This window comes from Epinephelus moara, chromosome 22, assembly GCF_006386435.1.
Source record: "Epinephelus moara isolate mb chromosome 22, YSFRI_EMoa_1.0, whole genome shotgun sequence".
Classification (NCBI taxonomy): Eukaryota; Metazoa; Chordata; class Actinopteri; order Perciformes; family Serranidae; genus Epinephelus; species Epinephelus moara.
In genome coordinates, this window is record NC_065527.1 from 10,141,280 (window position 1) to 10,157,699 (window position 16,420).

Below are 16,420 nucleotides of genomic sequence, written 5' to 3' on the forward strand. Positions count from 1 at the left end.
TAGAGATGGGAAGTCAGGCTGACACATCTGGCTCCTGCACTTCAGCGATAAGCCTGACATCCACCGATGAATCAAACTGTTGAAAAATGAAAGAGAACGCTTTCTTGGTCGTGTGTTAAAAAAAAAAAAAAATCAGAGTCCAGGAGGAGGAGAAGGTGGAGGTGGTGGAGAGACAGAAGGCGGACTGGGAGGAGTGGAGTTGCATCAGCCAAATGAATTGTCATGATGCAGATCGTGCGTGAAATGAGCAGCAGATTCCACAGTGCAGTTGCAAATTGTCCTTGCCGGCCTTATTACCATTATACTCAGTCAGCTGGCAATGGGCACGTTTGGCAAATGGTGTTAACCTGGTGTTGAGCCACATAGGACAGACCAGGACAGGACAGGAAGGCGCTCTCTGCTGTGGACAGTGAGAGTGTGACAAAGGCCGCTGGTTTAATTCTGAGGAGGACATTTTAGCAGCAGCCATCTGATCGACAGCTCTGTGCATAAAGAACATGGTGTGTGTGTGTCGGGTGTGTGTGTGTGCGTTGGGGGATGGGAGGAGGGAATTAAGAGTTGGCATTACATCAGGAGAGAGCTGCCATCTCTGCCTCCTTTCTAGCCCTGTACACACACACACACACACATACACACACAGCCTACACACAAAGACTTGTGCGAGGATAACGCAAGATGAAGAAAAAAAATCCCTCCGCTCTCGGTGTATCTTGGCTGTGTCACTCCTTTATTACCCCCCATATACACACACACGCCCATGCACACATGCCTACACAGGCTCCATATCCACTCCTGATTGGCTGGTGTAATATTAACAAATGAAGCTCTCAGCTCTGGCTACATTTAAGGGGCCCCTGAAAGTAAGCATGTGTTTATTTTTACAGTGAAGGGGGGGAGACGGTGGGTTTGAGGAATTGGGGGAGGGTAGAGGAGCAGGGAGGGGTTTCTTTGTGGTACAATACAGCTGGAGCAGGAGAGGGGGTTACAAAATCCTGCCTTCTGTTGGAATGCTGCGCTGTATGTGGATGTCTGGACACTTTCGATCTGCCGCTTTATGACAGAGGGCTACTTCTACTTGGTACTCTACTCTTTGGTGGCACAGTGTTGCCAGTGTGAGGAGTCCTCTGTCATGGTTTTGATAAAGATGTCTACCTGTCTAACTTTGTCTTGGCATTAGGTTTACGATGCGTTTGATTTTGGCTCTAGGTGGAGCTGCATTCGCCTTCCATCAACCTCCACCCTGTGTCTTTCTACCTCATGTCTCTTTTTCTTTTCTTTTCCTTTATTGCATTGGCCTGGCAGAGCGCCCAAAGCTAGAGGGGCGGGGCGGGAAGGAGGTAGTGGGAGGGATTAGAGGGGAGGGGTGGAGGGTGAGGAGAAAGAGAGTGTGTGGCTTGTATAGCAGCTGACTGAAACAGTCATTATATTATGTAAAGGCAGGCGGCGGCGGCAGTGGCCGGGAGGAGGAGGAGGAGGGGGGAGAGAGGGAGGTGGAGGGGAAGGGTGTGAGGTGCCAGTTACTGACGCGCAGCACAAGGCCGACCCTGATTGGCTCATCAGCGCCATTCTCAGTGGTGCTTTCTGGCTCATTAAAGGTGGAGGCTCGGAGGAGAGGTTGCAGGGGCTGCTTGTGTTTTTCTCTCAGCAAATGGAGGCAACGACTGGGCTCCGCCGCTGCGTCACAAATTAATTAGAGAAGAAGAAGAAGTGGCGGGGAGGGCCGTACTGTGCGATCATTAAGACTCCTCCCTGTGTTAAAGAGGCTGCTGTAGATGTGATGGATAACAGAGACGTTAAGGACAGAATGAACAGATTAGAGTGGTGGCAGCCACGGCACCGCGATACAATAGATGAGGGGAAACGATAGAACGACACCAGCAGGAATAATCTGCTAATAGGAAGCTGATTAAGTGATAACAGGCCAATTAAATCTCTGTCTGAATTACAGTCACCGATGCTCCGCTGTACATGACATTTTTGCCAAATTCAGTGTCGGTCCAGGTGTTGTTAATGCTGTGGGGCAGTGCTGGAAATGAAAGCATCCATTTGCATGTTGTCTGGCCACACGCACGATGCACTGTCTGTCATAATGGAGGAGAAGCCTGCAGGATTTAGTCGTTCACATATAAAAAAAAAAACCGACTAACTTGTACCAAATAAACATGTAGAACAGGATGTGTTTTAACTCCATGACTACAAATCACATAAACTATACATTACTACAGGCGTTTTCCAATGCATGCTGAAGAATCTTATTTCTATATAAACAATATACACACTACTTTATAGGCAGCCAGTGGTTTCAATTCATCTGTTTCTTGGCAGACTCTTAAAACTTGCTGGAGTTGTGTAATCCATCACAGTAAACTCAAGTCTTTTTGAGTTGCAGTATATCTGCAAGTGAAGATTCACTTTGATATTGTCTCCTGGATGCATGCTGCTTACAGTCAGGCAGCTGGTAGGTACCTTTTTTATAAAACCCCAACCTCACCTGAGTGCTGTGGGGGTACACGCCCATAAACGTCCCGGCACAGACAGTCAGAAGGAAATAAAGGCAGAGGGCAGAGTCTCTGCTGAAAAGTACACCACGACACACTCCAGTGGGTCATAAGAGATGATTTAGAGGGATTTTTTCTGTATGAGTCCATACATTGTTTTTATAGGAAAATCCTGCATAGTATACCTTTAATGGGCGTTCAGGGAATGCGCAGTTTAGTTTTACAGTGGATCGTCTCAAAAAATGTCAGGACATTGCTCTGGCCCCGGTGCATAAATTGCCTTGCAGCACTTTTATCTTGCATCAAAGTTTAAACCCAGCATGATGTCGGTAATCATCACTGGTCCGGTGTGCCTGCAGTTCTCTGCCGCTGTACTCATTGTTTTTGAGTAGTGTCAAATCCAACCACCAGCTACTACAGTAAGAACAGTCTCCATCTTGCATGAACTATAACGTGAACTATGAACTTTGTAAATCTCAGCTGCCTGATTTGTGGATTTGAGTCTCTTTGCTTGCCATAAACATCAAGGATTTTGGGGCTTTTTCAAGGGGAAGTGAAGCACTGAATATCCCTATGCAATTTTGACGAGTTTTCTTTTTCAGGTGGAACCATAGACTGTAAAAATAATGGATATAGCTACTGTGACATCACCCATTGGTTTGTGGACTCCTGTTTTGGGTTTGGCATTTCGGCTCTTGCCATCTTAGTTTTTTGGAGCTACAAGTGGGGTGATTTAGGTGAGGGGCTGGAGCTTTAAAGGAGGATCTGACTGAGAAACCGAGCACACAATTGGCGGACAGCCTGTCACTCAAAACATTCTGCCCTTGATTATGTGTAACTTTAAGAACTCACTCTGCTCAGGAGCACTGACATCTGCTGAATGTGCATCCTGTAACATGTATCAGTCATGGCTAGCATTGGCAGAATTAGTTTTTGGAGCTAAGAGGCTCGTTGATGCATCACTGTGTCAGCAAGTTATAGCCAATGAGAGCGGGGAAGACAAGGTGGAAGGTGGACTATTGCATGTGATGTTTTTGTAATTTTCTAGTAACTTTATTCGAATGTTGCTTTGTTTCATTCTGACCCTCTCTGGGTGACCTGTGATATTTTCTTGTAAGCTTATCCTAACCCTCTCTATATGCCCATTGTGTGGTGTAAATGGTGCAGTGATCTGACGACTTTGAAAGCTTTAGCAACCTGTTTACACCTGTCATATCTGACATTTAGGTGACATTAGTTAATGTTTAGGCACTTAGTGTCAGAAATGTTACATCAACTTTTTTCACGGTCACTTGTTGTGGTTAACATATTCGAGACACTTCCTAAGGGTGTTGTGGCTTTATGTGCCTGTAATGCCTTCTACCTCTTGCTGGTTGTTTCTCACTCAGGCCAGAGCAACATGCCGCGTTCACACGTTAGCAGTGAGAAAGTTTTGTAAAGGTTGTATTTATTGCAGGGTTGTTCAACTGGATTGCACCTTATTGTTCAGAGTTTCCTGTTACTTTGTTCACCCTTAAAGTGTAGATCAGTTTTGGAAAACTGTTGGGTGAGATTTATTGTTGGACAAAACAGTGCTGCTAGCTGAACAATATCCATAGAGCAATAACTGCAGAGCCCAGCCATCAGATGAGACCCTGACGCAGCCAGAGGTTACAATTCAGTTCATATTCACTGTGGGGTTCCTTCAGTGACCTGCGACATCTTCAGCCAGAGGTTTTAAAAGCCATGGATTTGAAACTGGGCCAGCAGGATGTGTACAGTGAGCCTTTCTGCTTTGTCATTTCCTCCAGCTTGTGCTCTGATGAAGTATCTTGATTGGTTCACTGTGCTGTCAGCCCCCATGCTGAAGGCAGTCACATGACTGAGTTAATGCTCATAAGACTTGGCTTGTTGTTGTCCTTAAAGTCCTCCTTGCTGGTGTGAATCACACACACACACACACACACACACACACACACAGAGGCATCAAACATTTCACAAATGTATTTGTCACCATCAAGTACAGAGATCCAGGCTATTCTTAGCCTGCTGTGTTTAACCCACTTCCATCTGAATGAGCTTACAATCAGCTGCTCATATTGTCTTATTATTTATTTATCCCCGTTGCATCCTGGCATTTCACTGCACTGATCCGCAGGTCAACTGGGTTACATTGGTTAGTTACAATACTTAAAGGAGCTGTGTGTTAGATTTAGTGGCATCTAGGGGTGATGTTGCAGTTTGCAACCAACTGAATACCCCTCCGCTCATCCTTCGCTTAGGGCCATCTACAGTGGCCTTGAGGTAAGGTAAAAACACAAAAGGCCCTTTCTAGAGCCAGTGTTTGATTTGTCCATTTTGGACTACTGTAGAAACATGGCAGACTCCGTGGGAGACCTGGTCCCTATGTAGATATGATGGGCTCATTCTCACCTAAGGGAAATACAACCATTCTTAGTTTCAGGTGATTATACACTAATGAAAACATAATTATGAATATTCCATTTCTGCCAATGGAACTCCCTTAATCCTGCACAGCTCCTTTAATTTGACTCAGATGGTGTTTGATATGGAACGCTCCCTGCTTTGCCTCATTGCCACATTTCAATATGAATGAATTTTATGGTCTGTAGAGGATGAGTCTAAAGGACTTTGACCCCTGACAATGAAACTGACTGCACCTGACTGAGGATGTTCAGGGTTGACTCCTCTTTGGCACTTCAGGCTGATGTATTGTCATATGCCTGTAGTTCCTGCTTTTTCCTATTAATAGGAAATATATTTTTTGTTTGTTTTTGTTAATATTCCTTGTTAGTGCTAATGCTTTTCCTTCAAGTGAAATCATGAGAAGTAAATGATTCCCTCCCCTGTCCAGTCACAGACCAGTGCTAATGTCGGGAGCACATTTTCAGTGTAGTGTTTCACTCAGTTGTTCACATGAAAAGTGACAGAAATAGGTATGTAAGTAGCCATTTGAAGCCATTCCACCATTCTTCAATCCGTATACCAGTGTATTTGGGTGTTTGACCTAAATCCAGGTGGGGGGGTTAGACATCCTGATAGCTGATGTTTGATGTGGCTCTGCTAACCCCTCTTTCCTCTCCTGTCTCACAGGATGGAGCGGATGTCTGAGGAGGCGCTGAGGCTCAACCTGCTGAAGCGAGGCCTGGAGTCACCTAGCGAGCGAGAGGAGGCGTTGGCCAAGCGCCTCAAAATGGAGGGACACGAGGCCATGGAGCGCCTCAAGATGCTAGCACTACTTAAACGCAAGGACCTAGCTGACCTAGCAGCCCTGGAGGTTGCGGGGCCCCTGGGAGACGGGAAGGGGCCCGGAGCCAGCAGCCTCCACCACCAGAGCCTAATGGGTGCTGCTTATGAGGAGAAGCTGAATGGGAGTATGAGGCTGGGAGGCCATGGCAGCCATATTGGAGCCAGTAAGAATGGGAAGGAAAACATCCTGGATGAGCCGGTGGATATGAGCGCTGGAAGAAGATGGTGAGAACAAAGTCTATTTACACATAAAAACCACAGTGGAGTACTACTTACCTCTGAACGCTGACCTGTACAGAGAGGAAAGCAGATATTATGACTTGTCGTAGTGGGAAAAGTACCAGGTGTTACTCATAAAAAAGTATGATGGCTCTGTTCTATTTAATTCTCCCTTGACAGTGAGCCAGCATGAACAATACCAGGACCCTGAAAGTCATCATTCATTTGATTGTTTCCACCTGTGGCAACATGTGTTACGTTGAAATGAGTCCCCCTTTGACTGAAACATTACAAACCAGTGATTGGAGACTGCTGGTTGGTTGGCTACCCCTGATATAATGTGTCTTAAACACATTGGGCATTTTGTGGCTGTGCTAAGACCAGCAAAACAGCTCCTAAAAATTTGGTATTTTCATGACTTTGAAAGTCACTTATATTTTCGTGCCCTGCTCTGGTCCGATATGCGTGATCCATCTGCAGCCTCCAGTCTGAATAGTGCTCTCACTCTGGACACCTGTCTATCATGTGTTTCTCGATTACATCCCATACACACAGCACCATGCTAACTCAGTCTCCAGTTTGCAGTGGTTTGATGTTTCCTCCTCTTAAATATCCACCTGCAGGAAGTAGTGAAGGCTTAATAATAAGTCACCATTAGGGGTGTAAATCATCAGTATCATCATGATACGATATTACACTGAGAAAGAGCTTAATTTTGTAGTTTGGCCGACTGACAGATCTTAATTAGGTACAAATCAAATAATTTGCCAGTGAGAGTTTTCTTCTCAGTCCGTGGCTACTGCAGGCTAAACCTTTCACATCTCACAACTTGGTAGTTATTTTGCTCCTCATTACTGTTAATATGAAAACCTGATCTAAAATATATTTTTGCTAACAAAAGCTCTGACAGTTATTGTGTTGATATGGAGTTGTGGGGCTGGCCTTGGCACTGCAGAGAGGATCTGATGTTGTCTCTCACAATAGCTCAGAATTATCAGAAGACTTTGGGGTTGAATCTCATTCTGCTCTCTTTACCACTGACATGCTGTCATTTTATAAGCTAATACCAGTTCAACTGAGAGACGTATTCACTTTTGCACACTTGATTGTGTTAAGTCAAGTCATGTTTATTTATATCGCCAAATATCACAAACCACAATGTGCCCAAAGGGGCTTTACAGTTTGTACAGCATACAACACCCTCTGTCCTTAAACCCTCTGATAAGGTTAAACCCCCCAAAAAATCCTTTAGCGAGGAAAAAATGGAAGAAACCTCAGGAATAGCAGCAGAGGAGCGATCCCTCTCCCGGGACAGACAACGTGCAATAGATGTCATGTGTGCAGAATAGTCAACACATTAAAATTACAGTGTAGACAATGAGGATGACAAAATAATAGATGGATTGTAAACATAGACATGGATGCCCAGAGAAGCCTGAGTGAAGAGGAGAGAGAGAAAGAGAGCTGTGACACAGACAAGTAGAGGGTAGGCGAGACGCAGTGGTTTCAGAGAGTTTACAGTATTCTTATCTGCAGGACTAATTCAGACTGTAAGTACTGGGCTTAAAGAGTCAGTTCACCTGAACTACAGCTGCCAACCATATCACCACCCAGAAGGAAGTGTGCATCTACTCATGGACGAGAGGCTCATGCTTGTGACAGCATGAGATGTAAACATTAAAGGCGTCCTCGTTGGCTGAGCTGTAATGCTAGCTAGCTCAAGAAGTAGATACATGCTTCCTTATGTGCAGTGATGCAACTGGCAGGTGTAGTTTGGTAGAGTGAAAATAGTTCCTACGTGAAACTGCTCACAACAGGATCTGTGTATTATCTTGAGTAACCTGGTCATGGTTTCTGGAAAGAGACATTTCTGTTAAGTTTTTAAAATCTATGTTTTGGTGCTCTGAGCAACTCAAGCTGAGCTATCTAGTTCCATTATATGTGAGAGAAGGTAGACAGCTGTGCGGCAGATATCTCTATCACTCGGCAACTCACACCAAAACAATCTAGACTGATATATAGCACTACATGTGAAAAGGAAAAAACCCACCAGAAGGATAATAGTCACAGTTACAAGCCTGACGTAATCACAAAATAAACAACTAACCAAAAGTTAAGCCGAAAAGATGAGTTTTAACTTTGGATTTAAAGGCCTCAGTAGAGTCAGATCTCTGATATCAGCAGAGAAGTTACTGAAGAGAAAGGGGTGTTAAAGATTTAATTAAAAATCGAATTATTTCACTTCAAGTTCTTCAAGATCAAAAACAGAAATCTATGAATATATTTAGAGCCTTTGCTTTGGCTCTTCCCATTGAGCTCAGGTGCACAGTGTTAGCTTTTGACACCAAAAAACCAAGCAGCTCTCTGTAGACCTCCATGATAAAACTGTGTGAAACTGTGTGGAGGTGCAGATCTGGGTGAGGGTATGAAATCACAAAAAGGCTTTACTGTTCCCAGGAGCACAGTGGGCTCCATCATAATGACACAGAAGAAGTCTGGAACCACCTACCTAGAGCTGGATGTACCCCGAAACTCAGTAACCTGGGCAGAAGCACCTCAGTCAGGGAGGTGACCAAGTACCCAGAGCACTCTGTAACATACCCATGCAAGTGGTTAATCAGGCCACTCCTGAGTTAAGGACACGTGACAGAAAACATCTGTGGAGAGACATAAAGATGTCAGTACATAGTGTGATTGAGCCTGAGAGGATCTGCCAGGAAGAACAGCAGAAATGTCCCAAAGCCCGTGGAGACCTACCCTAAGACTTAAAGAGGCCTGAAGACTGAATATTGCAGTTCTTCATTGAGGCTATGTGAAGTTTCCACCCTTTCATTAGATGGATTTATTCCAGACGTCTGGTGCATCATTGACACATTTCTCTAAATTTACCCAGACAGATCTGAGGTCTCGTGCAAAGACGTGTGTGTGTGATCCATCCCAAAAGTTTACATGCGCTGAAATGACCAAAATAATCAGATCTATAAAAGTGTGTGACCTCACGCTTGGGGTCAAATTTCCCTTTGAGAAGTAGCGATGTAACTCACAAAAGTGTGAGACGCTGATGGCTGTTAATGCAACAAACGGGATAAATAGCGCTACAGGTAAGAGTGGAAATATGTATTTAAGCCTTTGCACTGCATCAGTTTGCAGTGACCAGCTAGATTAAAGGGCTTACTACACTGAAATGAAAAGAAAGGCTCAAAAAAAGTTTAAGTCAGAGCTGCCCCAACAGCCCTGCTAGCAGCTCCTAGAGGCTGTGGTGCTCCTCATATCCCACTCCTCCAATGTGGTGTGCACTGCCTGACAAACTGACTCCTAAGTCGGCCACTCAAAGCTTCATGTCCAGATTTGTTTTTCTTGTTTGCCCATGTAGTGATGCGGACCATGACAGACGAACTCCCTCTCCGGACGTCATCATCCTGTCAGACAACGAGGCATCCAGTCCCAGAACAACACCTCGCCCTGAGGAGCGCCTGCACCAGGCCAACTTGGACATGTTCAAGGTAATAAGGAACACACTGAACATATTGTAGAGCTGTTTGCAACTTGCGTGTCAGATACTGTCAAAATTAAATCTTTGCAGTCCTTGATTAATCAACATAATGAATGCATTAGCAAGAAATTAAAGCTTTAGAGCAAAAACACAATTAGAAATTACGGTAGAAATAAAAAATAATTGTAGGGACTTATTAATAACAGTCAGGCAAATATCTCATCACAGATAAATCATGACATACGTCATCAGAATAAAGGAGACATTTCTCTTAAGTTCTTATTTATTTAAAGGTGTATTTAGGGAGGCTGTTTAGCCCAGTGATGTGTAATTAGGTTGCCTTAAATTTGCCATCAGGATACCATGTGTCATTGTGATTTTCTCTGTGTGTGTGTTCCAGGGGAAGACAGGAGAAGAGCGGCAGCAGATGATCAAAGCTCTGAGAGAGGAGCTGCGTCTGGAGGAGGCCCGCCTGGTCCTCCTCAAGAAGCTCCGACAGAGTCAGATGCAGAAGGAGAATGTGGTGCAGAAGGTCAGTGCTGCTGATACCACACTTTTACACTGCTGGACACTCTGTGGTGGAATGTCATTAATTACATTTCACTCCAGTACTGTACTTAAAGCTCCAGTAGGCAACATTGTTTTGGTATAATTGATAAAATTTTTTATAATATCCTCTAAGCATAATGTAAATCAAGTAGTCTAAGACAAACAATAGGTTTCTGCACCTCACCGTGGCTCTGTGTTCAGCCTCTAAAGAATCAGTATCGTGCCGATGTGCATCAACCAATCAAAGGTCAGCTCAGACCACTGCTTTCCTATTGGCTGTTCTACTGCATATGCGTGTTCGCGTGCCACCGGCAGAAGGGGAGAGCAAGTGGCAATGGTGAACAGTGCACCAGGTATTAGCTATTCCAGCATTGGCTACAACTGGCTACACGGACGGCTAAACAACCCAAAAAAAGGAAGACAGAACTCGGTTCCCTGGAGCCCCGGAGGGAGGGGAAGGGTGAGGTGGGGCCGGGCCTGGCCGGAGGGCGCGAGGGTTGGCCGTGGGAGCAGATCCGAGGGCTCTCCGTGGAGAGGGAGAGCCGAGCCGAGGGGGTATGTGCGGGGCGGGCTGCTGCGCGGTGAGGGAGAGCCGAGGCTCGGGAGTATGTGCGGGGCTGCGAGGGAGGGATGGGGAGGGCTGCTGCAAGGTGAGGGAGAGCCGAGAAATAGAACCAAGCAGGATAAAATACTCGCATGATCGTCTGGTAGGAGGGGCTCAGGGCAGAGACGAACGAAACCTAACTCAGATGAGACTCAAAAATCAACCGTTTTCAGGCTTTCTACCTACTGCAGCTTTAAGTACAATTGCGTGCTATGAATTTATTTGTAATATCTATTTTATGCTACTTTCTACTTCTACTGTGCTGCATTTCAGAGGGAAATATCGCACTTTGCAGTTTGATATTATCGATAAAAAATGTAACAAATAAATTATGGTGTATTATTGTAGATTAAAGAAATGCTTCACCCCCAAACTAATCATTTACATACCAGTTACTCTGGTACATACCAGTTTGTCTTGCATGCCTCCACGGTGAACAAAGAATCCGAAAATGGAGAAAATTCTTGATGAACTGCAGTAAATCGGTTCACATTTAACAGCAAAACTACTCTCACAATTCATGCAGTACGATCCATGTCTCATTTGTCCAGTCGTAATGCTCAGTACTTCCCAAACACATGCATTTTTTTTACATCACGTAAAGTAACAGGCATAGGTGAGCCATGACAGAACTGGCTGATGAACGAGCTGAGAGGGATTTCAATGGAATGCAAGAGCAGAGTTTAAATGCAAGTGCTTGCCCGCTATTTATCCAGACTTTTAATGCAGAAGTGTCTTTGATTTAAGTCATGGTAAGAATTTATGACTCTATGAGTACCTACATTGACGCAGTGAGCATCTATATAGACAGAAATATTCTGTAGAGTGATTGCAGCATACCTTAGACAACACTATGGTGTGTTTTAAAAATTGTCAACAGCATTTGAAGCAAATATATGAGCTGTGTTAAATAGGCTAAACATGGCTCTTTTCAGATTGGCTGTTAAGGTCGAGCTGTAATTGGGTACTGTAATATGATTTAAAATGTATGTGAAGTAAAACCTCAAGGTTAAAAAAAAATGTTACTATAACAGGAATCGTGTTGCTGTGTTAATGCTCTGTTGATGACTGTGTGCAGGTTCCAGTGGTCCAGAACGCTGCATCCTCTGTGCAGCCTCCTCCCATGCACAGCTCTCCTGGTCTGGGGAAGCTGCCTGTGAGGCCGGGCCTGCACAACCCTGAGCCCCAGAACCTCCGCACTGCACAGGTCTGTGTGTGTGTGTGTGTGTGTGTGTGTGTGTGTGTGTGTGTGTGTGTGTGTGTGTGTGTGTGTGTGTGTGTGTGTGTGTGTGTTTGTGTGTTCTTTACATTTGATTCACTATTACATGTATACACCTCCAGAGAGTTAATGATTAATCCTGCCCACTACTTGAATAATAATATTAGTCCTGAGGGAATCAGGTGGGGCAAACACATCTTAATCTCAAATTAAAGGGCCACTCCACCAGTTGTACTCCGACAGGTCAGTTTACTGATCATGGTTAATGCTACACAGTGAAACAGCTGTCTCATGGAATTTCCTCAGTGTCTGAGTCTGACAAAATACCTACAAGTAGATAACAGAGAACCTGCGACGTCTGGAGTTTGTGGTGTTTACCTGACAGGGAGGATCTAAGGAAAAGATGCTATCCCCTTGTGTCGTGAGGAACATACCATCCAGTGCTTTTGAAACTCGACCCATACTAGATTTTATCCATTCTTTTTTTTTTTCAAAATCTGTCTCTAGTGATTCCCCCAAATGCAATTCTAAATCGCTGGGGGATTTTTAACAGAACAAAAAGTCTTTCTTCAAGCTTGGTTTTGAGAGAGGGCTCTATTTCTGTCAGTCTCTTGACTATTTAACATCAAATTTGACTGTGCTTAGCCTTGTCTTAAATTTGACTCAAGTGGTCTTGAATACAACACTGAAATTCCATTTGGAGAAATCCGAACAGAAATTGAAACGCATATGCCTTTTCCAGAGGTGAATGTCTGTATCCTCCAAATCTCTCATCATCCAAGCTTTTTAGAATATTTGCTTTGGCCCTCTGTGAGTGTGCAGAGACAAAAAAATGTGCTATGTGAGGTCAAGGTAAAGGTTCAGGTTTAATTGGGATTAAGATGCTGTTTTTGACTGACATAAATACTGGGGTTATTTTAGAATGCTGTGAATGGTAGAAGGTCCCGCTCTGATTATAAGACAGCCTCCTGCTGGAAGCCTTTGTTCTTGCGTGACGTAGCCCTGCTCCTCCATTACATGTTGAGTTGGTGTTAAATATTCAGCAGATTTCTGTGGTTATGGATGGCTGTGTGTGTGTGTGTGTGTGTGTGTGTGTGTGTGTGTGTGAGAGAGATATTCCGCCTGGTTTGTTGTTGGTTTACTCACCAAGCAGCTGCTGCCCTCTGCTGCCCACACTGTGTATAGTATCTGTTCAAACACTGGATGTGTGTACATGAAGGAAGAGCTCCACCCTTAATATAGACTCTCATTAGACCTGGTTTGTGGTAAAACGTGTCAACATAAGTGCCTCATTTATTATGAAGAGATTTACACAGTGTTATACACTCATTTGTTGGTGTACAAGGTCTGTCCCGCTCAAACTAATGCAGGCATATAACAGCCATGTAATAAATCCTCCCGTCATGATTGTATTGCACCGTACCGAAAGATGTTTGTAATATTTCATCCACAAAATTTATATTAATGATGGTAGACTAAATATTAGAAACACTTCTTATACAAATGTTTAGCTTTATGTTTAGTTTATGTTTTGTGTGTCTAAGTAACGAATGGAAACAACGGTTTTTGAACTTGGTCCAGTATTGAATGAGACTGAAACAGACAGCAGTGTAACCATCAGGGGCATGTTGGCAACGTGAATTTATGTCCACTAAAAGTGCTTGTTTTTGCCACTGACAGGCTCAGACTGGCATTTTAGGTGTATGACTACTTATGGAAAATATCCTTACAGAGATAGACCTTTTATGTTGAAGAGTAGGATCCTTTTTGTTTAGCCAGAAACTGCCCTGACATCGCCATTGTTATAGACACCAGAATTGGTTATTTCAACCAAACCAGAGTTAGTGATTTTTCAAATAGTGAAAAGACGAACCAAGATGTGTTATGTGAGTTTTGTACTGTTTTTGTTGACTTTCAGTGAAGTGTTTTTGGGTGACAAACGTACTGTTTATTTAAAGTCTGGTGGGTTTGGCAGTAGTGATTTTTGGGCATGCTGCTGGTCAAACAAAGAGGATCTTATTCTTTAATAAAAAGCTGTATCTCTGCAGGATCCTTTTCATAAGTTGTCAGACAATAGTAATCTGAACCTGTCTGTGACAAAAACAAGCACCTTTAGTGGATGGTAATTGACGGTGTGATCATGCACAGAGTGGTTACAAAGCAGTTTGTGTCGCTGCTGCCGGTTGCAGCGGCCTCGCTTAATACTGGACCAATTTCAATTGGTCACTAAGACACAAAAACATAGGTATATGAGGTCCATGTTAAAAAATCCCAAACTTACCCTAATATCAAACAAAAATGTTTAACTGCATAAAGTGTTTCCTTTACTTTGAGTATTTTCCTTTCATTTAACTTCTCTGTTTTTCCTCTCTGTAGGGTCATACAGTCATCAGGTCAGCAGCCAATGCCAACCTGCCGCCCATGCTGATGTCCCAGCGAGTGATAGCCCCCAACCCTGCCCAGCTGCAAGGCCAGAGGATCTCTTCTAAGCCTGGGATGTCTCGCTCCAGCTCAAGTAGCTTGGCCAATGCAGTCAGCTACCAGCAGGTATGGAGCCATACCAAGCCCAGCTAACTGCAGTGCATTCAGTAATGTCATAGACTGTGTTGACAGTGAAGTCAGCTTTTCTCTCTGTAGCTGTGCAGAAACCTCTTATTTAGAGATGATTTTTTCTGTTATCGTGATTTTAATTTTATGTAACAAAAATCAGTAACGCTTTAGCGAATGGGAGAGAGCAGCGCATTCAGTTGAGGAGTATCCACAGTGAGCTTAACTTAAGGGGAAAAAGTTAGTCTGCGGTGAAACTGTTAACTGTCTTAGTCATCGTAGTGAGCCTGAGTGAAACAAGAACTTTCAGACTCTGTTCCAGATGTAAGAAAACCTGTTTTAAAATCACACTGACATTTGTAACAACTTAAATCACTAAAAATTTGAGCCCAGCAACATTCTTAACATAAAAAAGAATGTTGTTTATTTCATATTTCTGTTTTTAGCAGCATTTAACAAACACTAAAGATACAGGTTACATTACAGGTTCTTTGGGTGTTTAGACCTAATCCGAAACAGTCCAATCGAATGTAAAGACTTGACAGTTCCTGACAAAGACAGATCAAAATCAGTGTTGCATGTTGACTTATGATGTCACTTAATCCATTCTCTGAAAAGAGAGATCTAGCCCCAGTGGAACCTGAGTACACTCAGACTCTATCCCAGTAGACCGAATAATAAGGCCCAGTCCAAAATGAATTGAACTCGAGCAGACCCAAGAAAGAGGACACCAGCACTGGCAGCATCATGATGCTTACCCAAGAGCAGAGCTGTCAAGAGTCTGTTCGGATCCACTTGTGTATTAGAGTTATTGACACACATGCAGCAGGACCTGGCCTGAGTTCCCCGACTGGCTCTCACTTATTAGGAACCAAGTGGACCTTTGCAAACCTCTATCCAAAGACCATTGTTACTTAAACAACCCTAGCTCTATAGGCTGAGGCCAATCAGTAGACAGGGAGCACTTTAAAGACAACTGCATTAAAAGCTGATGTGTAAATGATAACACATAAAGTAGCTCAGGACTTTGAAGGGCAGCAAAGGCAGCAAATGTTCTTTTATTCTGTGGCAGGTTGTGACATCAGTGCTCAAGCCTTAAAAATGTGACTTTACTTTGCTAAGCAAAAGCGAATGTGTGTCTCCCTGCAGGCCAGCCAGCAGGTGGCAGCTTCCCAGCGCTCAGGCTCTAGTGCCATGTACATGAACCTGGCCCACATGCAAGCAGCAGCAGCAGCAGGGGCCGGCGGGGTGGCCGGTGGCCTGGGCGGAGCCTCGGCTGTCAGCCCATCCACCATGTCCAGCTCGGCTGGCGGAGGGGTGAGCTCCATGGCCGATCAGGCCAGTAGCCAGGCGGCGGCCAAGCTGGCCCTTAGGAAGCAGCTGGAGAAAACCCTGCTGGAGATCCCTCCACCCAAACCCCCCGCCCCACTCCTTCACTTCCTGCCCTCTGCCGCCAACAGCGAGTTCATCTACATGGTGGGCCTGGAGGAGGTGGTGCAGAGTGTGCTCGACAGTCAGGGTAAGCAGCCAACACTCAGAGGAGAGAAAACAGATCATTCTGTTTTAGTCTGACCTTAAACCCTGTAAAATCAAACTCATAGATAAAGTAAGCACCAAAATTCTTCTCTGTAGGTAAACTCAGAGGGACGCTGGCCCGCATGGAGCCTTTCTTCTGTGCCCAATGCAGAACCGACTTCACCCCCCACTGGAAGCAAGAGAAGAGCGGGCGAATTCTCTGTGAGCAGTGCATGACTTCCAATCAGAAGAAGGCTCTGAAGGCGGAGCACACCAACAGGCTGAAGAACGCCTTTGTGAAGGCCCTGCAGCAGGAGCAGGTCAGCACCATGTCCCTCTGCAACAGTTTGCTTATATACATATCAACATAAAGTTATATCACAACAACATCATCCTAATCTTGCCACCTACATCTCAGAGAAATAATACGTCTTATTATTTAGTAAATGGTTTCTTTTGCCATGTCCTGTGGACATTTGCACCTTTTAAGGAATGGGTGAACTACACACTTTTTAACAGAGAGCAGC

The 16,420-nt window shown here is 44.3% G+C and overlaps 1 protein-coding gene across 1 annotated transcript in view; it reads left to right on the plus strand.

Moving 5' to 3' along the window:
* gatad2b (GATA zinc finger domain containing 2B) overlaps positions 1-16,420 on the plus strand; it is a 51,873-nt gene that overhangs the window by 25,399 nt on the left and 10,054 nt on the right. Inside the window, exons 2-8 of the mRNA XM_050034248.1 lie at positions 5,592-5,972; positions 9,340-9,469; positions 9,860-9,991; positions 11,691-11,819; positions 14,208-14,378; positions 15,528-15,897; positions 16,011-16,213. Of these exons, the coding sequence (XP_049890205.1) occupies positions 5,593-5,972; positions 9,340-9,469; positions 9,860-9,991; positions 11,691-11,819; positions 14,208-14,378; positions 15,528-15,897; positions 16,011-16,213 (1,515 nt within the window). The 5' untranslated portion in view covers position 5,592. The remainder of the gene's footprint in view (positions 1-5,591; positions 5,973-9,339; positions 9,470-9,859; positions 9,992-11,690; positions 11,820-14,207; positions 14,379-15,527; positions 15,898-16,010; positions 16,214-16,420) is intronic.